This window comes from Centruroides vittatus, unplaced genomic scaffold, assembly GCF_030686945.1.
Source record: "Centruroides vittatus isolate TY-2023 unplaced genomic scaffold, ASM3068694v2 contig_18, whole genome shotgun sequence".
In the NCBI taxonomy this organism is placed as follows: Eukaryota; Metazoa; Arthropoda; class Arachnida; order Scorpiones; family Buthidae; genus Centruroides; species Centruroides vittatus.
Window position 1 is genome coordinate 271,788 of NW_027121101.1, and position 26,797 is coordinate 298,584.

Consider the following 26,797-nt stretch of genomic DNA (forward strand, 5'->3'; position numbering starts at 1 on the left):
ATAATAATAAAGTTCACAAAATAATATTAACTGAATTAATGTTAATTGGGCTGCAATTTGAAAAAATTATAGACCTATAAATTCCCATTGTTGTCTGCCCATCCAAGTTTCCTTCATCTCAAGAATGGAGTTAGATAGATGAAAGATGAGACCAGATATGAAAACCTTAGGGGCAGGAGGTGCCAATTAACTATATAAGAATTTTTGACGAAAATCAGAAGTCATGTTATATTCGAACTTAGACCGGAAATGACATTATTTCAATTCAAAAAATTTTCCCTAGATAGACTGGCATGACTCTATTGCTAACAGTAAAAGTATGATGTACAGGGGCAAGGCACTACTAATTTGAGGTGAAGAGCATATATTTTAAGTTAAATAAATTAAAAATATGATTAAAATTTGCAGTCCGGCATTGTGATGATGTCACAATAAATAATTACTCATTAAAGTTAAAGTTATTTTATTATATAAATGTGATCACTAAAGCAATGGTTAAAAGACAATGATATAATTTTACTGACCTACACGAGTTTTGATAAAAGTATGAAAGCTATTATACGAAAGTCATATAAAGAGAAGTTCTACCCCACACAAATAGTCAGGAAATTTATGTACGAGTACTGTACCAGCTGATAGAAAATAATGAACTAATACTGTATGTAGATATATCTTTTGCTTTATACTGTTAATATTGTTGTAAAAGTATATATTAGGTTGGGGAAAAAGAAATCCATTATTTTTATGTTTATTTTAAGACTTTATTTAACGTGGTTCGGATTGTCCGATTTAGGTCAAATATGCACCGTTTTGTTTTATAATTTGTTGACATTTTAAAGGTAACTTCATAATGCCTCTCTCATAGAAGCCCTGGTCCCTATTGGCAAAAAACTCAACTAAGCGATTTTCGTGATCTTCTCTTGACGCCAATTTTTTATCACTAAGGAAGTTTTGCAATGATAAAAAAAGATGGTAATTGCTTGGTGCCAGGTCCGCACTATAAGGTGGATGCATCAAAACTTCCCAACTAAGCTCCCAGAGTTTCTGGCAAGTCCCTATAGACGTGTGTGACGTGGCGTTGTCCTGATGAAAAACAACACTTCTCCTGTTGGCCAATTCTGGCCGCTTCTGATCAATTGCTAGCTTCCAATGGTTTAATTGTTGACAGTAGAGGTCCGAATTTAATGTTTGACCATATGGAAGCAGCTCATAGTAGATGATTCCTTTACAGTCCCACCAAATGCACAGCAAATCCTTCCTGGCCATTATTCCTGGTTTGGCCACCATTTTGAGCCGCTTCACTGCGCTTTGACCACGCTCGTTTTCACACAATATTGTCATATGTGACTCATTTCTCATCCCCAGTCACCATCCATTTAAGAAATGGGTCGATTTTGTTCCATTTGGCCAAGGCTTTGCAGATGAAAATTCGATCCATCATGTTTTTTGCGTCAATTCGTGTGGCACCCAAACATCAAGCTTCTTTTTGAATCCAGCTTTAAGCAGATAGTTTAAAACTGTTTTGTGGTCAATCTTTAGCTCCTGGGTGATGCTACAACTGCTAACATGCTTGCCCATTTCAATCATTTCCATGATTCTATTGACATTTTTAATGACGGGCCTACCTATGCGAGGTGCATCTTTAACATCGAAATTACCAGAATAGAATCGACGAAACTAAAATTGTGCATAATTGGCTGTGACAGTATCGGGACCATAAACATCATTCACAATTTCAGCTGCCTGGATTGCATTTTCGCCTTCATCAAAGCAAAATTGTAAAACATACCAAATTTTCTCTTTGGTAACTTCCATCTTTTACACCTTATAACTCACAACTAAATCGACCAATCAAAAAACTGTAACAGAATTTTTTTTAGTATAAAATGTCACTTTTCCAGTGAGCACAAGTCTGAACTTGTTTGATCAATACTTTACGAGATATATATCACTACAGCCATCTAGCAACAAAGATATATCTTTTGCTTTATACTGTTAATATTGTTGTAAAAGTATATATAATGTGCAGTAAATAAAATATAATGTACATCTAAATTGTGTTATTTATGTTGTTAACAATGTTTTCAGATTTTCAGTCATCTGGATTGGGCCTGGTACCATTTGAGCCAGATAAACAGGGTTCCAACTGTACATAAACAGTATACATGAAACAGAAATACATAAAACATAAATCATTATAATAATGTAGCCATTGTGAAAGTAATGATTTATGTATCTATTCTAATGGGAAAAGACTTAAGCAGATATTGATTTTCTATATGTTGTTCCTGCACTATTGTTAAAAACTCTCATGAAAAGATTGATGAAGTTTTACTGTTATTTCTCTTGTAATACCATCTTCTGTTCGGATTTCATTAATCCACTCACAATTCAACTGTGGGATTAGAAATTAGTCATTTTTATTAATTCATTCTGTTACAGATATTTTTTGGTGATAAAAGAGAACTTATTATTATTTTTCACAATATACAATAACAAAATAAATCAACAAAAGTAATTCATTTTGTGATAGCATCTTGTGTATCATGTTGAATTCTGTCAATAGTAATTTATATGCTTAATCTTCTAGGATTGCATGACACATGAGATGCCACAGCACACATTTTTGACCATTTTTTTTATATTCAAAATTTTGTAATATATCTGAAAAAATTTCTATGTTCCTAACTTTTCAACCCAGAGGATATGTGTAACATCCGAGAATTTACGCATTTATCAGACATTACACTTTGTCGGAAATTGAAACAAATCCGATGGAAAAACGCTCTGGGTGAGAAGTAGATCATCATCACTGTTTGTGATAAGAAGCAGATGGAAAAATTGACATGTAAGTGCCAACTCAGCACTATTAGCATCAACATTTGACGATCAGGTGATGCCCCCTTCCCCACGACAAGGGGATAAAAGTGAGAGTTGCCAGAACTCGGGGAGAGCAATTAAACAGGAAGTTAGATTGGGACATCGTGCGTATTCCGTCTCCCAGACCTCCATACATCAGACTGGATCCAAAAAGAGGAGAAGACACCAGTAGAAGACATCTACAATGCCCACCACTTCCATGAAGAACTGTTATCACCGCATATAGCTCTCCTCCGACTTTATAGGTAATTATTAGCGGATTGTGAACTCTCTCCCTTGTAACGGAAGTAGGCATAGCTGTCATAGAGTAGACTCAGCAGTTGTTACTCATAGACTTTGAAACCTTATGTTAACCGCATTTAGCGGCATCCAGCCTATATAACCTATATCTATATGTATTTTACCCCGTGTAGCCTCATGTATTTTAGTGTTAGCCATATAATAAACCTTTATTTTGTTATTTGTTAAACCTGTCTCCTGTCTATCCAAGGAAGCCTGTCGACTTACCAACGCCTCCCCACTTGTTTTGCCCTCCTAGCCATCTAAATCAATGCTGAGGTCGGGTTTTACCAACCTGTGCAGTGTAAGTGGTCATTAGGGATTAACCCCGACCCCCTGCTTATCTCACATATGCATTGTACACTTTCTTCATTGAACAAATACTCTGAGAAAAAAAATACTGGCACCTGAGAGACATCTTATGACTCTTCCTGTATAATAAAAGTTTCAGGAAAATTACATGGGTATAACTCATGCAATTGCTTGGAATGAATGCAATTTGACACAATAGCGATTCAATATATATTCTTACAAAGTACTATTCCTTACATTCTCTGCTCTTTCTCCATCTTTGCACCACAAAAACCAATTCCAATTCATTTCAAATAAAACATTGTGACTTGTTATGCATTGCATTGTCACACAAAGCTCTGCATGACAAAAGCATAAAAATTCATTTTAATAATGCAAACTGTAAAATTTTTTTGTTCATTTCATACAGTATTATTCAGGCACCATGACAAGTACATTTATTTGGTAAAATTCTCATAAGTTTATAAGTTATAATGCTAGCAACAGCATTAGACATCCTGTCATAAATTACCAAATTTTTAATAGTGCACATATTTCTTTGATTTCTTCATTTCTCATATAGAAAACATTCCTGATTAAAAACTCAGTAAAAATATTTTGATACTTTCTGTGATATTTCAAGAATAATAGCGAGATTGAAACCAAAGTTTTAAACACAAAAACATGTATGTCGGACATTCATCGCCACTTTCCTGTAAGCCTAGAAGTTTGACAATGGTGTTTGGAAAGTCAGCGGAATCACACTTGACATTCCAAACACCATTGTCAAACTTCTAGGCTTACAGGAAAGCGGTGCTGAACGTCCAACATACAAGTTTTTGCATTTAAAAAACTTTGGCCTCAACCTCACTATTAATTTTTGAATTCAGATAATTATTTTTTTTTTATAACTGCACAATTATATCACATAGAGAAATAAAAAAAAAGTAATTAGATCTGACTAAACTGGTTATTACACAATATTCTTCTGAGCACAATAAAACATCATTTTCATTTGATCCATTTACAAGTGGAAAGGGAGCATTTGTTTACAGGATAATAAAACAATTGGTGGTTTGTTGACATTAGCAATAGGGAGGATCAGTTACAGTGCTACTTTGTCTCCCTCTAAAGTACAGTCAAACCTCTATTTACGAACTTAATTCATTCCTAAAAGTTGTTTGGAAACCGATTTGTTCTCAAACCAAAACAAATTTTCCCATAAACAATATAAAATTGATTAATTCGTTCCAACCCCAAAACAAAGCCTTTTTTTTACCTTTATAGCTGTATGTCATGCATAAAATGCCTATAAATGCAATATATTATAATATTTATATATCTATATCTGTTTTATATATATATTAAGAGCAAAATGTTCCATCACCTCCAACCAAAACTGAAACCATCACTTTACAAAAAAGTGCTGTAAATACACACTTGATTCTGCCTGGATGAAATATAACTAAATCAATCAAACAAGTACTTTATCCACCCTTTCTGAAATATTATGTTTTAATTGCTTTGATTTAAATTTTCATTTTAATTAATTTATTTTATTTTTGAGTTTCTGTTTCAGTGTAAAACCAGAGTTTGAATTATTATTTTTAGTTTTAATTAACTGGCTACCTAGTATTAATAAATTTTTGTTATTTAATTTGAGTTAAGCACCTTATTGGATGTCATTTATATTATGTAAATGTCAATTAACACAGTTTTTATTAATTAATTTCATTTAAATTGAATTGTGACACACAACAAAAACCAGTAATAGTATCTTACGCTCTGTGCATTGAAATCTAATTTGAATAACATCAAAATTAATGATTTGTGTTGTGATGTCTAATAATGCAAGGTGAATCTCAGCACCACTACTGAATCGGTAGTCATGTCATCGATTGGTTGGGCCATCAACTTTCTTTAACGTAGGAAGTATAGGAAGATGACCATCATTGGTCTGCTCTGCCAAGGAAAATGAGTTATTGGATGGCAACTGGAGCAGATAGGGTATTCAAAATTTTGTTCGTAAACAGGGGTGTTTATTACAGTCAAACCTCAGGTTACAAAGTTTTACTACTTAATCTCAAAAAACAGCGTATTCTTCTCCAACTATAAATAAATCTGATATAAAATATCTTGTACCACAGATTGACAACAAAGTGAAATTTTATATTTTTATTTTATTGCTTTATTGGATCAAATTACAGTAAAATAAGCATAAAATACACATTTTTATCAATCCATAAGTATTTTTCATTGTTAGAAAGAAAACAAAATGCAATAATTTCACAATTTTGAAATAAAAATTGGCCTCAGATTCTATATGAGTATTCGAAGGCAGTTAACAAGGGTTAACAAGGCATGAACAAGATTCCCACAGGGTTAACAAGGCATGAACAAGTTGGCAGAAATATCTTTCAGATCAGACTTGAAAGCATTACCTTATGTTTACAGGTTTTGACAAAATTCAATCCTTGCAGATCTGTGTCTTTGTGACAATTCCCAGAATATATGTAGCTTTTGCAAATCCTCTGTATACAACATATGTTTATAAAATAAATATTATATGTACAGTAAGACCCCACTTAATGCAGGGGATGCATTCCTAGATGACAAAGCGCTAAATGAAACAGCATTAAATGAGGTCATTTTAACTCAGAGTAAATAGGGAAAGGGAAACACACGACCAAAAATAAACAGATTTTACCTTAATTTTAAGTTATTTTTATATTAATTTGCATAATAATATATTTTAAATAACAAACATAACCAAACTTATACTGAGGAAATCTTTTGGGTTCTTCATTTTCAGAATCTCTATTTTCCAGTTATACATGAATTTGTTGTTCTGTTCAATATTCTGCTCATCTACATCTCCTAGTCCTGCTGTATCAATTAGCTTGACAATTTGGTCAATCTAATGATATAGCGATAGGCTCTTCTCATTGAGAATTCTTTGGATACCTTCAGCCATAACTTCTTCCACACTTTGTTCATGCATTTATCAGTTAATTCTTGCTAAGTGAAGTTCATATTTCCTATGGCATCCATGATGTTATAATTATTCCAAAATTGCACAAAACAAACATAGATTTAAGGAAAGTATAGTGCTACGACAAATTGCTACCTTTTCCTGATTGGTTTGTATTCATAAATAATCATATTATATACAAATTAATAAAATGCCGCGATAATTTAAATCAGTGTAAATTTTGAGCTTTGTTAAGGCTTCAAGCAGACTGTGTTATATCAAATCAGCATTAATGAAGGCAGTGTTAAGCGGGGTCTTACTGTACATGAATCATAGTGAATGTTGAATTTGTACAATAATGTGTTCATTAATGTGTTTGCAGGTTTTTAATCAATCTTAACACAGAATAATCACGCAGTATATCATCTTCAGACTGATTAAAGACTTGAATTTCTACTGTGTATATTAAAAATAATTTACACATGGTTTACTTTACACGCAGTTTCTTTATAAAAAAAATACTCAACCTGTCCAGCTAATGTAGACATGACTATTTAATATAAAATAATTGGTATCTAAAGTATAATATATCTAGTTTTATTTGAGAAAAAGTTTTTAAGGATCAGAATGAATAATAAACATTTAAGTTAAAAAGTTTTATTGATTCTTAAACCTTTTTATATGTATATATTCAACAAGAAAAATTATATTCAAATAAATGATATAAAAAGCAGACATTTCTAGATTAATTAGACTAAATACTATCATTATTTGTTAGAAGTTAATAAAGAATTCATACATATTAAATACTGTATTTTCGCAGAATGACCTGCATGCTAGTCTATTCAGGGAAACCAAGAAATCAGATATTTCAGTATGGTAAAAACCAGCATGCCATTTATTCCAAGGAATGCCAGCATGCAAGTTTAAGTGAGGTAATAGATCTCTCTCTAGAGGGCACATTAAAAAAAATGAATGAGTTTATGTCATGTAAAAATGAATGATTTTTTATTCTAAAACTGTGAAACTGTCAGCATTACATGAAAAACTTTGATTATATGTTTAATTTCTTCATTTTATCTTCTTTCTAATGACATAAAATATTCATGGGATGACAAAGTGCTTTTTTACGTTTATTTTCTTGTAATTCAATTCAAAAATGCAAAAATAAGCATATTAAATTTCAAAAGCTGGTGGTAAATTATCTAACAATGATTAACATTGCTTTGTATGAAATTTAAGAGAAAGGTGTTATTTTTAAGATCAGGGTAGATGGTCAGTGCAACCATCGCAGTTAATTGTTTTATTGCACTGTAAACGAAAACTGCATTCCTGAATTTAAGTTGGTCAAATTATAATAATGTTATTTTATTGTAATCAGAAGAATGTTTTCTTTAATGTTTAATTAATAACTAATTTTGTTACATCTGATTAATTTTATTTTTTAGTCGCAGTTTAACTGACATGCCAGTAACCCCAGGGTTTCTGGCATGCTAGTCTCCCTGTTTTATGCAGCATGTCAGTCATTCTGTGAAAATATGTTTAAATTCTAAAGTATAATATACAATGTAAGAAAACTCACCCATTAATAATTCACAATATAATAAATAAACTGCTTTATTCTCCCAAGGATTTTCACTTTGTAAATCAATTGAATGCAATATGTACTTTATAAAGATGTTTATAACAATGCTAAATAAGATGGCATACTGAAAAAATTAATTTTGTATAATTAAAGATTTGAATTGTAAAGAATAATCTTATTAGAAAAATGTTTGTAACATTTAAATATTCACACAAAATTTGAAAGAAAAAAAATTTAATAATAATAAATTCTATTTTATTCTCCACAAAAAAATATTTTTGTATATTAAATGAACATCCAAACCTGATAGTTATATATTAAAGCCAAACAATCACCGAATTATATTGGGTTGTATTACTACCACTATTATTAATAGTAGTAGTAATATATGAAATATATTAGTATCTATTTATAATAGTTTATATAACTGTAAAATAGAATTTATAGAATTAAAAAAAAATTAGAATAGCAGTAAACTGAGAAATATAATAATAATAATTATAAATTTTATGAAAACTAGAATATGAATTATATTCAAGAAAGAAGTAAGCAATCAATATTTCAACTGTAATATTTTTTCTACTGTAACATACCTCAAAACCAAATACCAACTGAACAGAAGGACCTTTTGTTAATGTGCTGTGATATGCATGACTTACAAAAGCATAATCCAGAGCACCCAATAGTGATAGAAGTGCTAATTAAAAAGACATTTTAAATCAATAGCTATTTTAACAAATATCAAGTAAAATATTTTATAATAAATATATAAAACAATATACATTTTCATAAAAATTTCATACTTATAGCATGCTTCATACACAGAAAAAGTCATAATGAAGAATTATTTATTAACATTAAAGTTCATCATTAAATTAATTAAAAGTAATAAATTTTAAAATTAAATAAATCAGCTTTAATCAATTTTATTAGTAAAAATTAATTAATATTAAGTTTCAACAATATTTATAGACAGTAAAGAAAAAGTTACAATAACCACTTAAAGATATTAATTATTAATAATTAAAAATAAACTCAGTACTTTATTAAGATAATTGGTTGTTTTATTACTTTTTAACTCTTAACAAATAATATTTTGTTAAAAAAAATAAATTATTCTTCATGAATTTCTAACAAGTTACTAAAATTATAGGTTTCAAGTTCTCAAATTTAGCTTTCTAGTTACTGGTAGGTATTATATTTAATGCATCCTTAATATAAACAAAAATTTGAATACAACTAATAAAAAATGAATCTCAGTAAACTGAAATAGATATTACATGTATAAATGAATTCATGATTTTCCTTTACACTAATTTCAGTAAAAATCAAAAGTTTCATAATAAACTTAACTGTAAAATATTGAAAAATAACAATATGCAAAATTATTGTTTATTAATATAATCCTTTCCTGAAAAACCAATACAATATTAAGTTTTTCTTTAAAAAATATATGAAATTTGAATTTACTGTTAACAAAAAGATTTTTTAAAATAAAATTTATTATAATAATAACTAATATTTTTCAATTTAATAATAGAAAATAAGAAATTTCATAAGTAAACACCAATTAAACTGTGAATCTACATTATTTCAATTTCCTATTATTCTCATAACGTAATAAAAATTACATTTTAATAAAAAAATATATATTTTTTTAATATTCAAATAATGGAATTAATTCTATAAATATCAATATTAAATAATTCTTGAAAATTCTGTAATGCTGCATCTGCAGGTGTATAGGAACTTTATAGGTAATTCAATAATCCAAAATGTAGAATTTAATTATATTTATATTGGTTGATTACATACATTATTATATGCATTTTGAGCCAACTTTCATTTTATGGCCACTCACCAGTAATTAAAATTATTAAGAGATAGGTATAAGTACAATTAATTTAAAAAATAAAAATCCGAATAAACTAAATTGTCTTCTTTATGCCATGTCCATTCATCAGAAAACAATAAGTCTTTCTTCACAGAGATGACCTTTTATTGTAAGTCACACCTCTGCTGAATTATGCAAAACAGTTAAAAAACATTAACTGATGATAAGCCAATTAAAATGACTGACAGTATTTTTTTTATGGCAGAAAGAAGACGATTTAGTTTCTTTGAATTTTTAATTTTTTTTAAAAACACTGTCAGCCATTTTAATTAAAACTGTGTATATATTTTGTAATTGGCTTATCATCAGTTAATGTTTTTTTAACTGTTTTGCATAATTCAGCAGAGGTGTGACCTACAATAAAAGGTTGTCTGTGAAGAAAGACTGTTATTGTATTCTGATGATTGCACATTATATTTAATTAATTAATTTCTAAATAATTTGTCCTAGAGGGAGGTGTTAGGTGCCATCTCTTATTAAATTTAATAATTATAATTAAATTAAATATTGGGTTTAGAGATGTTTGTATATGCAGAACATGCTCATGAAATAAAACCCATAAAAAAATGTATGAATTATTCATTTTATCTGTAGTTCTCTGCAAATAACATACTACAAACACTATATAAAAATCTAGAAACATTAGATGTTAATCACATTTTCATAACAAAAAACAGCAATATTAAATATATCACACATTATACATGTTTTACAGTCACATATACCACTAATAATACATAAATTTCATAAAACAGTTGATGGTAGTAGTTTTGAATTGACTTCAGTCCAACATAACATTGACTTTGATCTAACTTGACATTAATATCAACCAGTTATTACATTTAAATTACACTATAATAATAATAAAACAACAAATGTACTTACAAATCACTCTAATATGAAAAAGCCAAGATATTACTGGACTTCGTTCCATCTGAAAGAAAGAATTTGATCATGTGTTGATTTATTGAACATGCAAAGAATAATTCATTTCAAAAAATAAACAGAAAATACATTTTTGTTGCTTTGAATTCAAATTTTTGCATATTTATAGCATCCTCTATTTAAAAAATTACAAATACAGTCAAACCTGTTTTTATGCAGGGGATAGGGACCGCATTAAAAAAAAACGCATTAAAAAAAATCTCACGAAACTTCACGAATGGCTGTAAATAATAGTTTTCGCGACACAATTAAAAAATATTTTTTTTATGCGGTCAATAGGGACCGCATAAAAGAAGTCTCACATAGAAAATAACTCAAAACCGTACGAAATAGAATTTATTGACAACAGATGTCAGCACTTGACTGCATCGTCTGGTCTATCGTCTGTTTTACATATTTTTGTCCAGGTGGTGTTTTGTTGACTTAAAAAGTAAATTATTTCATTTTTCGCATATTCATGCAATAATATTACTATAATAAGTGCATTTATGCTATAATAAGTTTATTTAGCTATAATAAGTCAACGTAAGACATGACGAATCGCACGAGACTAGTCGCCAACTATACCGCACAAATTAAAAATTCGCATTAAAAAAAATCGCACAAATAAAAATCGCACATAAAAAGAGCGCATAAAAACAGGTTTGACTGTATTCAATATTTGTAATTTATTAAATATTAAACATTACATTTACTATTTTAAACTTTATCAATCTATCCACAAAAATTAAAATGTATATTCAAAAATTAATACTGTAATTATTCTAATAAACAGCACCATTTCATAGTAAGCACCCTCTAATAAATAGTACTGCTGCAACATGAAAAAAGTTATAGGCAGTGCCCTCTAATAGTAAGCATGCTATCTATTGGATGAAGATCAATCTTATTGCAAACTGAAAAACTGCATATTCTATTCAGGATTATCATTCTTACAATATGTTTATATAAAGTGTGAGTGTGTTGCTCAATTAATAATTAAGTGTAAAAAAGTTACTGGATTTATTCCATTAATAGTCACCCTGGAATAATAGTCATACCAGATTCACAAAAAATGGAAACAAACAACCTCTAATAAATGGCAGAGTTGCAAGCTGAAAAAGTTATAGTGTGCTTTCATTAGAATAAGTACAGTATTAAATAAAAATATTCATCATGTTCATTTCTAATACAGCAGAATCTCATTTTAACAAATCACTCAGGCATCTGAAAAATCACCCATTATATCATTAACAATGGATTTATACACACCCAGGAAAATATCCATTATTCAAAAAAATTTGTTGTTTTAACCCCCAACACGTAAGAAATACTTGTACTTGAAATTATTCAGTCTCGTCAGGCCTCCATCCTTTATACAAGCATATATGCTACCAGATCATATATTATGCTGTACTTGTGTATGACAAAACCAACAGAAACTGTATACACTGTAAACACAAAAAGAGGCAAAGTATGCATGCTCATACTTTGACTTCATAATCTGTTAAAAAACTAGTCCATTTTGATTTCTTTTGATGCCGCTTTTCTGTCTATTGAATACAACAGCCACTCGATATTAGTAATGTCATGCACTGTATAACTTGTTCATTTATGCTGAAACTTGTCAAGAAGGTCTTCACGACTTAGAAACACTTGATGACTCACTAAATTTTGACATTATAGTTGGACCTGCATCAAAATGTTAACCAGGTGGCTCCTCATCAATTGTATCAGCCTGCTGATTCTCTTCATACTTCACAATTCTTCCATTATACATAGCCCAGATGTAATAAGTGTATCATCAAACTACAAGTTTTTGGAAACACCCAAATATTAGTTAAACATTGAAAAACATGTGATATTTAAAATAGATGGAGCTAGAATAATATCCATTACTCCAGTTATGGATCCAGTAAAAAGAGGTAAAATTACATTGATTTGGTGAGATCTGGAAAAAAATCTATTATTCTGAGAAATCCATTATTCCACAATCCATTAATTATTCCACAATCCAACATTCCACTGTATGATCTTAAGCTGTATATGTAACTAAATACAGCTTACATATACATATGCATAATTGTTGAAAATTGCACATGCATGCACACACATGCACATCAGAAAATTATGTAAATGTAACAAGCAATTATTTTATTGTGCCATAATCGTAATGCCAAGATGCAATTTTTAATCATATTTTTAATTTATTTAATTTAAAATATATGTTCTCCACCTCAAATTAGAAGTGTCATCATACTTTTCCTGTTAGAAATAGAGTCTGCCAGTCATCTAACTCCTTTCATGGAAAAATTTTTTAATTGAAATAACATGGTTTCCAGTGCAAACCAAAGTTCGTATAATTTATAGTTAATTGGAACTCCTGCTCCTAAGCTTTCCATATCTGGTCTCATCTTTCATCTATCTGACTCTGTTCTTGAGATCAAGGATGGCTAGACAGACACGACAGTGGGAATTTATAGGTCTACAATTTTTTCAAATTGCAGCCCAATAATTAATATAATACCTCTTAAATTTACTCAGTTATAATTTAAAACTTTTCAATGAAAAAATATGTAAATAAAATCATTGTTTATTATATACTGTATTATAATTTTGATCAGCCATTCTGAGAAAAACAAATCTAATAATTGTATCTAATATACATTGAACTCTGTTTACATTTTTTTCAAGGAGAAAAAAATAAGGGAGAAATATACAAGTGATAAAACTTTTTAATTGTTTTCAGAGTGAATATAGTCAACACAAAAGTATGGCACAACACAGTGTAATTTTTAACATAGAAATTTCAATTTACTATATGTATATCTTTGAACAACATTTAAAAGGAAAAGTAAAACAGTGTAAAATTAAATCATGTACTTTTAAGAAATTGATCAAGTTTTGTTTCATAGTTTTTCAATGGACTTGTCACATACTGGTACAGTATGGGACATCAATTGTCTCCTGCTGCCAGTCATGTGACAAATGAAGGGTCATTCTAAAGATCAGCTTATACTGTCAGTGAATAATAAAAATGAATGAAAAACCAAAATGCAATTTTTATTCACTTAGCAAAATTGGTTTACACTGCAAAATATGGAAAGCAAAAATATTCAATGTTTTCAACTGGCAGACCAAATTGCTAAACTCCTGAACTTGTCAGAAACACATATTATTTGTTTTGCTTTTTGCATTTTGTTGGCGAGAGTATTGTGGCACACTCCTAGGGACATTCCAGGTGGCGCTTAGAATCCTTCCATATATAAGAAGACCTTGTTCTATGTAGACCTTCTTGTTCTTTTGTACATCTACTGTGTATAGTGTATATTAAACTCTATTCCAACCAAGCAGTTCCTTTTCCTTACCTCGCTACCACACACTGCACCAACTATACCACATCTGCTAGTGATTTGCTGTCCATTTGGACTAAGCTAAAGTGAATACACACATAATTCATTTTCACTGTTTTTAATAATCACTTTGAATTTTTCCATTTGAAAATGAACATATAAGCAAACAAAAACAGTATTTTAGGGTACCAAATCATATAAACGAAAAATATATAACTGAAGAGTTTTATAATGGAGAAAGTACTGCACAGAAAATATTTAACATATAACATATAATCGCAAAAAGAACATAACTGAAAAACACATAATTATTAGATTTATTATTATACAGAGATCAATTAACATATACATTTTGAATTAATGATTTATGATAATTATGTTCAAATGTTGTAAGTTTGTTTACATTAATAATTACAGTGTCCATTAAAAAAATTAACTTTCATGTCACTATGAAAAATCTTTTACTTACATAATCAACTCGATCTTCGGCCAACCAATGAAAACATTTTAAAAATAGTAGCAGAGTAAACAATGCTACAAATTTCGGACTGAAATCGTCTCGGAACACAGTAAAGGCTAAACATGTTTCGGTAACTGCATACCATGATCTTTCTATAAGATGCTGAAAAAACAAAGAAATAGTGAAAAAATAATTCAAAAATTTTAATTTTTTTTTAAACAATGAAAAATTACATTTTAATGTATCAAGAAAAAACTTCACTAACTTTTAAAGTAAACTAAATTCTTATAAGTGTCTATGCCTCAATAAGCTAATTATAGTTGAGTACAAAGTTTTTTGTAAATCTAACTGACAGACTACATGTGATTAGTACCATTAGAGGCAATTTTTAAACTTTTTTTTTTGTCATAAATCTCTTCCTTACAATCTGAAACATGTACAAATCAAACTTAACAAAGTTTCACACTTTCATCCACTTTCTGCATTAGGTGCTGAATAAGGTAACTCTAATTTGAATCATCCTGTATATGGAAAGATAAATTTATTTTCTTACATTATTATAAGTATTTCTTTTAATTGTTTACATAATGAATTGTAACACATCAATTTCAGATATTTAAATTATCTGTAGAGAGTTTATCCTATACAGATAATTTAAATATCTGAGACTATCTGAAATCTGTTGATAATAAACACACATACACACAATCTATACATAAAATTAGAAGTCCTAATAAACAAGTCATACATAAAACCCACAGAAAAGGAATTAGAACTTATTTTATTTTCATGCCTAACAAAGATATGTAAAGTCAGCACCATTCCAAGCCAGACAATAAATTCAAATGTATCAAAGATCTACATAACAGTATGAAAACAATTTAAAATTGTAACATCTCAAAGGTCCTTAAAAAATTGACTGTTTTTTAATGGACCATAGGCAATCACTTTTATCATCATCTTTGATATGTGAAAATAAAACAAGCTTGTACTTGAACAGGTTCCCAATAAACATAAGTTTATAACCTATGTTTATTGGGACTTTTAATTTTTAGATATAGAATATGCATACACATTTATTATCAATAGTTACAGTTCACCCTGTATTTTAATAAGTTTTAATTATTTATTCATGTCCATTATACAATATAAAACAATTCTGTAAGATTTGAATAATTTTTCCCCCAGTTTACCATATTTATTTTAATCTAATGTGCCATTGATTCTTACTTTTCAACATTTAAAACCAAAAGACCTATTTGCTGCCAAGTTTGATGCATACCTACAGTAAACATAGATATGACATGCAATCCCATTGACTAAAGTAAGGGTCGGAATTCATAAAAATAAAGTATAAATTTATGTTTATGCTTTATAAATATTAAAACAACAATCTAACCTCCATTTCTGCAGCTCTCAACTGACCAAAAAACACTTTCCTCATTAGTTTTCCCATCAGTAAAACCAATACAAAAGCTTGAAGATATATCACCTAAAAAATATTTTAAAATGAAATAACATAAATTAAAACTAAAAAAAAATTAATTAAAATTAAAAATCAACAATATTAAAAAAAGAACACAAATGGCATAAATGAAAACATGTCATTGTTTTCATTTTTGCCATAATAAATTGCTCAAATTCAATCTCCCAAATCTAAAATTATATTCCAATAATAATAATGAAATTTAAAACTTCATATAATGTAAAAATTAGAATAGTTAACTTTTATTTTTACATTTAGTAGCATTAATATAGCCTGATGTAATCCAGTAATCATTTGGCATTAATAAAATTAAAATTTAAGGTAATTAAAACTATTGAAAAACTTTAAATGCAATACCCAATTATTATAAGCATTCAACAAATGATTATTTTTATGCTTAGAGAGATCAACTAATTAATTACCTTAAATAAAAATTTTTTTGTGTAAACATTTTTACATTATCATATTTTTACCATCATAAGTCACTTAAAAGTTAATTTTTATTTTTTACACTTAATGGTACAAGTGAAGTTCTGTATAATCAATGTTGTATGTTATCACACATTGTTCTAATTCATTCTTAAATATAACTATAGAGAACTTAATATAGTCTTCAAACAGAAATATTCAATTTGCTTTATACAGATTTTTTTTTAATTTTAAAAACATTAATTATTTGTGTTATACAAATTACAATTCTGATATATATAAACTATTTTATTTTCATTCTTTCTGTCCTGTGAACATTAAGATGGCTGCAATTATATTTAATGAATTACTAAATAATTTGTTACTAGAGGGGAGGCATTAGGTGCCATCTCTTATTAAATTTAATAATTATAATTAAATTAATATATTTATTAAATAATTTAGAATATTCTAGAAAAAAAATAGCCCAGAGCAGGACAAATTATTTAGTAATTAATTAAATATAATTACAGAAAAATAGCCTAATGTAATCCAGTGGTTGTTTGGTTTTACAAATTTATCGAGTTTCGTGAAGTTGGTTTAAGATAGCCCTTTTTAAAATCATACCTGTCATGGACGTTTGGTCAGGCCCACAATGGGGACAGTCAGATGCTGAGGAATATGACCTGACACATTCAGGACAAATTGCCCATGAGAAAATCCTGAGGTTACTCACTCAGATTCAATTCCAGATCCCACAGAACAGTAGGGTGATATCCTAAGTGCCTCAGCCAACCAGTAATCTTTAAATATTACTGACAACTGTATTCAATATTTATAAGTATAGCTTTAGAAAAAACATTTAAATAATAAAAATATTTTATAACAAAAAATGTAAATCAATTGCCACATATATTCAAATATGAATTTTAGAAAATGTTTTTCAATAATCTGACCAGTTGAACTAATGAGTGAATGACTTTTACATCTAACATTTCTTATATTTTTGGGGTTTTAAAAATTATTATATAAATTTAAAATTTTACATATATACAGGCATACTCTGCAGAACGTCTCCCCCAATTAATGTTTTCCTGGTAGAATATTTCTTGGTTTTTTTTAATATCCAATTTTCATTGAAAATACACTTCTCTCAATATATAACATTTCTCAGCTGCTGCTTATACAGGGAAATTTTGTGTGTGTGTTCCAAAAACACAATATAACATTTTAAACAGAGAAGTAAGCAGCAAAAATCTAGAGTTATGTTCTAAATACAATTGTTAGAAAGAACATCAATCATGTGTAGATATTTTGAAAAGCATAATGTTGCAAAAAAGAAAATGCAAATCTTGGATATTATTGCACTGTGAAAAGCATCAGAGCATCACATCAATACTTCCCATAAGAAAGCTTAAGTATGTTTTTATAATGTCACTAATAATAGTGACATCAGCCTGTTTTTTAATTAATATAAATTTTTGCTTGCACTTTTTTCTAATTAATTTTTTTTTATTGCTGTGAATTTTGATAATATGGCATGGCAAATAATAATGTTTATGCTACAACATATAGAACAAAGCAACTGCATGTTAACAATTGTATTAATTATTTGATGACAAGGAAGTGATGTTTCGATCATTTTACATCTTATCATGTTAGCTTGTTATTACAATACAAGTGTTAGCTTGTTATTTATATATACTGTAGTTGTTTTACTGCATTTTAGTTATGTTTTAGGAAATTGGTCAGAGTTGGTGGGGTTGACAACTTAACACATTATAACTTCTCCCATCAAAAATTTAAAAAAAATGGAAAAAAAGATTTTCAGCATTTTGGTGCAGAACATCTGCCTTTTTGGCAACAGATTATTGATATTAAGTGAATGTGATGCCTCTATTATTAAATTTTCTTAATGAAATTTGACTGTGAGAATATGGTATTTAACAAACAAAATTATATTTGCTAACTATGGATATATTTTAATAAATTAAAAAAATATATTTTTAAACTATCAACAATAAATAATTACAAAGCACATTGTTAATGCAATGACTTTCATTATTGATAAAGAAATTTCAACAATACTGAGATAAAAAATGTCCAAGAAAAATTATGAGAAAGCTGTCTTTAGGATCTGCAAATTTTTTTTAAGTAACAGTTAAATATATTCAGCTTAGAGAAATTTATAATACCTCAAATTAATGTTTTTCAACACTAACTAATAAGACTACCTTATTCCTCCAACACAGATATTTAATTGAATGACAAATGTTTTCATTCCAATTCACTGCCCAACCTCAGGCCCAGGTTCCTTACTTTTCATGCAACATGAGACTATTATGTTTGTAGAACAACATATCTGTATGTAGAAAATACATAGAGCATAACTGTATGCAGTAAGGAACTTGCAGTCTGGACTTGAAGTTGAGAAGTGTATCTGACCAAACACACCTGTTGTTTTTTCTGGCACATATATTTAATTGAACAACAGGTGTTTTTAGGCAGAAATATTAAATATCTTTACTAATTTGGAATGAAAAATACAGTCGCATCATACTTGGAATTTAATTCATTCTAGGAAGTCGTTCAAGGTTTGAATCAATTTTTTCCATTAGAAATAATGGAAAGTGATTTAATCTATTCCCAGACCCTACACAATACCCATTTCTATAAACTTGAAATAGCAAATACACATAATTTAACGTAAAAATAACACAATTAAATATCTTAATTTATTGAAAACCATAACTAAAAACATAAACAACATAATAAAATGAAAACTGCTTTTACTGATCACAGGCTGTGGACTTCGACATCTTAACATAGCTGTGTGATTTAATTATAACAGTTGTGAAATTTAACATATTATATATAACATATTTAACATATATAATGTGAGATTTTATCCTTTGTTTATAAATAAACTTACTTTAAACTCTATATTCAAACAAAATATGAAGTAATCAAGTTCTAATGTCTAATTATTATTGCCTTATTGTCCTTATTTTGATTCTTAATATATTTGTCAACTTAGACATTAATTATTAATAGGACTGTTAAACTGGTGTTAAGTATTTTATGCAAAATTGAGTAAAAGTTCTTATAGAAAACAGACTTTCTAAGTTCTGATGTCTTTGGATAAAAAGCATATCAGGCATATTACACTTTATGACTTTCAAAAAAGGATATAACACATTGAAAATGTAAATTCTAAATTGGATTTGTTGAAAATAGAATTTTTTAAGAAAGCTAAACTAAAGGTTTAGTATTAGTTTGTTATTTGGTTTGCCTGCTTTGATAGATTACTCAAAGTTGGATATAAAGTGTATATTACTCTGTTAATGTTAATACTCTGGAAATATTTTATTTTTAGAATTTACATTTTTAAGAAGTTTATTACCAATCCCATTGCTTTTAATTTGATTATATATTTGTGATATAACACAGTACAAACAGTAAAAACAATTGTAATGTGCATGGAGAAGATGTCCCTAACCTTTGAATATGTCAAATGTGGTTTAAAAAGTTCTGTTTGGGAAATTTTGAATTAAAGTATGCAAAACATATGCAGCACCCAAAAGCAGTTGACAAAAAAAATTGCAGGAAGAAATTGTTAAAAATCAACAAATAACACACAATACAGTAAATATAACAAAACACACCAAAAATAAAGCAAAAACAACACTAAAAACATACAAGCATAATGTAAGAGCAAAAGTTAGAGATGACTTGAATACAACAGATTGCATTTATGTTTCAAATACAGTTTTTTACTCCATGCACAGTTCAAACTCCAAAGTGAATTTTCATCAAATTTTGCATTCAAACTAAACAAGTTGTTTGAAGTAAAAGGTACCACTGTATATTATTAAATGCAATATAACTCTCTTGTATATTCATATAATTCTATTTCATACCTTATTACCAAACTATCTAACATTTAATTATATCTTTGAATTTATGTTAAATAGTGTAAAGCAGTATTTTTCAACCTTTTTCTCATCATGGACTGGTAAAATTATGGATAATTTTATGTGGAACAGTAATTATATGTGACTATGAATTATGTTTATTTATGTTTATATATACTTATCTAGAGTTGTTGTACATAACAAAGTACATATAGTAACTCTAGATTACTGTTTAAATGTCACATTATCAACTGTGTCAATGTCAGTATGATCAAATATTCTTTTGCAAACCAGTGGTTGAAAAACACTGGTGTAGAATGTAAATTTATAAATACTGTATTTACTCAAATATAAGACAATCTCGCATATAGGACAAGGTGTGACTTTAAAGATCAAAATAAAGAAAGTTAGATTTTATTTGTTTTGTTAAAACCATGTCTTCTTTTTCTTGTTTTGCTTGGTTCAATGTCACGACTTGGTGAATTTATAGACACTTGGCAAATAATTCATCAATTTAATCCATAACCTTTACTTATAGAGATGCGTTTCAGGCTTTCGCCCCTCTTCAGTCTATTACATAATAAACATATGTTATATCTGATGGACGTCTGTCCAGCACCTTCCGCACTATGTCTTCCCACCTACCTTCCCCTCCCTGCTAACTTGACTGCTTCCCCCGCATGTCTCGCAACGTGTAACTTCTCTCTCCCAGAATGCTGCACACAGCCACGCCTACAACTGTATAAATATTCTCTTTAAGATATTCTATTTTAATAGTTGTAACCAGCTTTTATGAATTTCTATGCTTAGGTTCTTGTTAATATTATTTTTGTCTGTAGTAATTTCATAGCTTTCTTTAAATTTTCTTTTGTACTAATTTTTTTCTTTGTGTACAATTATAACATCAGTTTTATCTATTCTGCAGTTATGAGTTGTGCAATGTTCATAAAAAACAGAGTTGATTCTATTATATTTTAAATCCGTGATGTGTTCTTTTAATCTTGTTTCCAATCTTCATTTTGTTTCTCCAATGTATGCTTTTGGTGGTTTGCATGTGCAAGGTATTTTGTATATTTTGTATTTTAGTTTGTTATTTGTATTTTAAAATATATCTTTAAAATATTACTTACTTATTAGTATTTTATTCTTATTTTTAACTAGTTCAAGAGTGTTAAAAATGCATTTAGTTCAAGCAATATTTAAACTAAATATATATTTTATATGGTTTAAATTTCAACCGTATAATTTTACGGTTCATACGTGCTCAGCTGAGATAAATTACAAATTTATGACCACAGCTATGCATTTGCTGAGAGAATGTTTTTAATAACTAACGTTTTCAGCCTACTCCTATAAGCCATCATCAGGTTTCTTAAAACCATTTTTAGAAAATGTTCCAAGAATAGAACATTCCATTTAAATTTTAACTTATGAGGTATTCTAAATACAAATTTTAAAGGAAACAAATTAAATAAATGACTCATGAAAAATATATGGTTAACAATAAATAAAAACAAACTTAAAAAATATACAAGGTTAACAAAATACAAATAAATATGCAAATAAGAAAAATATAAAAATCTCTCAAATATGAAACTCCTTGTAAATCCTAAATCAATACATAACTTATACATTTTCTATGATAGAAAATAATTTAATTTTTCTCTAAACTGAAAATAAATATTTTTTTCAATTTTTTCCATAATTATGGACCAAATTAGCTATTTTTTCCTTACATATTATTTCATTATAATATTCATTATAATGAAATAAACAATTCCAGATATTTAACATTTTACAAATAATTAGTATTCTTTCAGAAAATATTTATTTGAACTGTGTTAGGTGCACACTCTTTTGTTAGAAATAGTAGGTATATAGATTACCATTAAAGCCATAACAAAACTCATAATTTAGGAAACACTAGCAGGTAAGCCCAGCGTTGCCAGAGCAAAAAATAAAAACAAACGTTAAGGTTATATTGTACTTCTAACCTTTCTATTATATTATAGTATTTGATTTATATTTATAAAGGTTGTCTTATGTAAGGGTTTATCACACTGAGTGCCCACTCTAACACATTTTAAAAATTCTTTAAATTGTGTACATTAGAGGAATAAAGAATTTTTAAAATGTGTTAGAGTGGGGCACAGTGTGATAAACCCTTACATAAGATAACCTTTGCAGTTATATAAATCAAATACTATAAAATAGCAAACATTAAAACGAAAACCATATAAAGAGTTTGGTTATTTCAGCCTACCAATGTCATGTTTATTGCGATACTCGGATTATATGAAATGGCACAATTTCATTGATCAAGCAGACACCAATTGAAAATACATTTTAAACTTTTTAAGATATCGTATTTTTTCCTAATGTTAACTCTAAGAAATTGTGCCATTTGCAGCTGAATATCAAACAGTAATCTGTCAACCAATCAAATTTCTCAAAAAAATGACCAAATATTGAAACTCTGCACCCTCAAAAACCAGTTAAATCATATTTTGTGCTGGCTGGTAACCTTATATTATGTAATTTTCCTATTCAAATGCCACAATACCACTGGTCCAATAGAAAGAAGAAACTGTTGCAGAAGGGAGTTGAAGTTAACTTAACCAAAAGTAGTAGATGATCAACAACTACTCATTAATACCGGTCTACTATTGATATTTGAAAACCGATTCGTGTTGGATGGGTTGTGATGGCCCCGCATGTGATCAAAGTTGCTAACCTTAATGTCCAAAAGACTTCGTATGACTTGTTTAAATAAAAAAAAAAATTCTTCTAAAAATGCTAGAATAACTGTTTTTGTGATAAATTTTTTAAAATTTTGGCAACAGATTATATAAACTATGAGGGAAGTGTATTCTCATAAATATTGCATTATGGAAAAATTATTGGGTTGCAATTTGAAAAAACTGTAGAGCTATAAATTTTCAGTCATTCCTCCATCTCTGACCTTCCTTAATCTCAAGAATGAAGTTAGATAAATGAAAGTCGAGACCAGACATTGAAATCATAAGAGAAAAGGACCAGATTACCTATATTTGAACTTCTGATTTGTATTGAAAGTCACATTATTTCAATACAAAAATTTTCTCCCAAACAGAGTTAGATACATAACCAGCACAACTCTATTGCTAACAGGAAAAGTATGATGTACGGGGGCAACTACTACAATCCACACAGACAAGTGCTAGGTGCTACCTATTGCAGTAATGGCATAATGATGCTCTATTTCACACTATATCATTGTCGCAGTAATTCAGTGAATATAATATATATATTTTTAAAATTATATTCATTTTTTGTAAGAATTATATATTTAATTAATTATTTTGTTAACATTTTTGCCAATAGATGGTGCTACATGTAACTCAGAAAATCGAATGTAAATAAAAATTAATTGATTTATAGAAATGCAATCAATATTTTGGGGTGGGATGTATGACATGATCTAAGTTAGTAGTATTTGAACATAACTACAAAGTTTCATAGCAATTTGTCAAACAGCCTAGGAGTGTATAGCAAACAGTTCAAACACTAAGTCTGGAATATATTATACCATAAAAACACACACAATTGAACCTTAAAAGTAAAATTCCAGAAAAGTTTAATGCACATAAAACACAAACGTTTTCGATCTACATAAGAGATCTTCAGGTTAAAGCATTCTCAAATGGAACATGGAAAATGGAACATTCTTAAGATTATTTGAAAAATCATATAACAAAAATTTTTTTAAAAATTGATTATTATTCAGAGTTATTCAAATCTAAAAAGAGGGACAATTGCATCAATTTTAAAAATAAAGAACAATTATCTTATGCCTGGCAACCTTTATACCAACAGGAACAGTCAATAAAGAAAATTATTTATAAAAAAAAATTTTTAGATTTTCTTTATATGATTTTTCAAATAATCTTAAGAATGTTCCATTTTCCATGTTCCATTTGAGAACGCTTTAACCTGAAGAAGATCTCTTACGTAGATCAAAAATGTTTGTGTTTTATGTGCATTAAACTTTTCTGGAATTTTACTTTTAAGGTTCAATTGTGTGTTTTTTTGTGATATAGTGAACAAAGAAACAAACATCCTCACTTATATATAAAGATAAACCTTTTATTGAAAAGAAAATTTTCATGTATTTTACATATTCTGTAATTATAAACAGAAATACTTTTGTATTTTTTAAATATTAAAAATAAAGATAATACAACATTACACTTATTGTAAGCAATTGTTGCAAATTGTATTCAAATGCTCATTGCAAAACCATTTTCTGGACTTAATAAGTCAACAAGAAAAAGATGTAGTGTGAGTTTATTTTTTCTATATCATTTTACAATCCTAATCTTACCACTACCATTTCTGCCTTCGGAAATTTTGCCACCTTCCATTTTTACTGCCAACAATTTTGCCATGTGATTGATTTGCCACAGAGTAATTTTGCTGCATTGTAAATTTGATGCAGACAGTTTGCTGCCCCAAGTGGCTACTGAAAGTTGTTGACTTAAAAGGCTAATTTGGGAGAAAAGTCATCTGCATTATTTTTGAAAAAGTATATAACACAAATCTCAGTTAGTTAGAACATATTTGACATATCCTGACTATCCACAGCATATCCATAACTGATATCCTTATTTAGGTCAATAACATTATGACTTACTTTCCTGGCTGTTATGTACATATAATAAGGAAAGTATGGAAATTGCATCAAATTTGACCCTCTTTATTTTGCAAATCTCCAAATTTTGAAACCTCCTGAATCCAAAAAAGTAAAAAAAAAATTTTGTGGATGTGTATATGTTGGTATTGATGCTATTAAATTGATGTAGCAAATGAGCATTGATGCTATAGGCTGGAATTTTTTCTTTTATCAGTTAAAATGCGAATAAGAAAGCAGATTTAAATTCTGTGATAAACTTTACTTCCTGTCCAGCTTTATTATTTTTTGTGATTTTGTAAATAAATATGTATACAATTTATAAACTGTGTATTTATTTACCATAAAACATGGCTGAACAGCAATGTTCCCTCTAAGCTGCACGGCTGTGCACTGCTCAAATAGTTGCCAGGCACAAGAATTTATGTGCCGCGCAGGCGAGCATGCACACTGACTTGAATTGTTGTTTACTTATTTCTCATTCTGTCTGCAACATGATTATTGCTACGTATATTTCAATTAAATACATTAAATCATTGACAAAAGGTAATATTTTGTATTGAAGTATGTTTTAAAATGAATTTTAATCTCTACTTTATAATTAATTATTTTAATTTTTATAGGAAAAAAATAAGATTTTATATATATGCTCAGCAAAAATTTTTTTTGCTCAGAGAAGTATATGTTTTGCTTATCTACAAAAAAAAAATTAAAGGGAACATTGCTAAACAGCAAAACTGACAGGCAGCAAAACTGTCCATGGTGAATTTACAATGTGGAAAATTTGTCAATGGCAAAACTGCAGTGGAAAATTGACAAGGTACCACATTTATCACATCCATGACTTTGATACAGAATGCCATATTGCTTTTCACAAGCAGTGTTTCGGTTCTCAATAAAAGTTTTGCCCTTCTTCGTATTTTGGATAGAATACTTGAATTAGCAGATCTTCTCAGTATCTGAGGTTTTATTGGTTTCCAGTCCATATTTTCTGCAAAATCTTTTCTTTACATTTTCCTCTTTATGGTTAGCTCTATAGATGCACAACATATTGATGCCAACAATGTTCAGCAGGCTAAATTATAAATAATATTCAACTATTTTCATTGTTTTTAATTATGTTAAAAGATGGGTCACTGACTTCATAATAGCTACTGTGGGAGAGAAGTGTATAATCAATGAGAAAAAATATATATAGACAAAAGAATAGTGATGGATTACATGTGTAATTGATGTACCTAATGCCAACCTCTAAATTTTTCATTTTAATTTTGTTTGAAGTTGTACTGTACAAATTTTGTTTCATTATTCAATTCTAAAAATATCTTTATTTTTCTCCATTTCTATGGAAAAAATGAGACTTCATCAGATCTTGTATCAAATCATTCTCAATATCTTTCATTTACTTAAAGTTAGCCTACTTTTATTATTAACATTTAACAATTTTTGAAATCAACAGTAGGTCCATTGTATTATTTGTCAAAGTCTATAATAAAACATGTAAATAATTAAAAAGCATGTATATTATTATTTCTTAATATAGAATGAAAATTTATTCAAAATCAATGCTTTATTGTATATTTGTTTCATGAAAAAGAACAAATCATTCTAAAATACAAACAAACAATAATAGATCAGTAGATATTTTAAAAATTTAGTTCAAAGAAATTTTAACTGCATTAG

The 26,797-nt window shown here is 28.4% G+C and overlaps 1 protein-coding gene across 1 annotated transcript in view; it reads right to left on the bottom strand.

Moving 5' to 3' along the window:
- sip3 (septin interacting protein 3) overlaps nt 1-26,797 on the bottom strand; it is a 55,352-nt gene that overhangs the window by 21,041 nt on the left and 7,514 nt on the right. The window contains exons 2-6 of the mRNA XM_067263717.1: nt 16,037-16,129; nt 14,647-14,799; nt 10,786-10,834; nt 8,600-8,703; nt 8,004-8,130 (exon numbers count right to left, since the gene is read on the bottom strand). Of these exons, the coding sequence (XP_067119818.1) occupies nt 8,004-8,130; nt 8,600-8,703; nt 10,786-10,834; nt 14,647-14,799; nt 16,037-16,129 (526 nt within the window). The remainder of the gene's footprint in view (nt 1-8,003; nt 8,131-8,599; nt 8,704-10,785; nt 10,835-14,646; nt 14,800-16,036; nt 16,130-26,797) is intronic.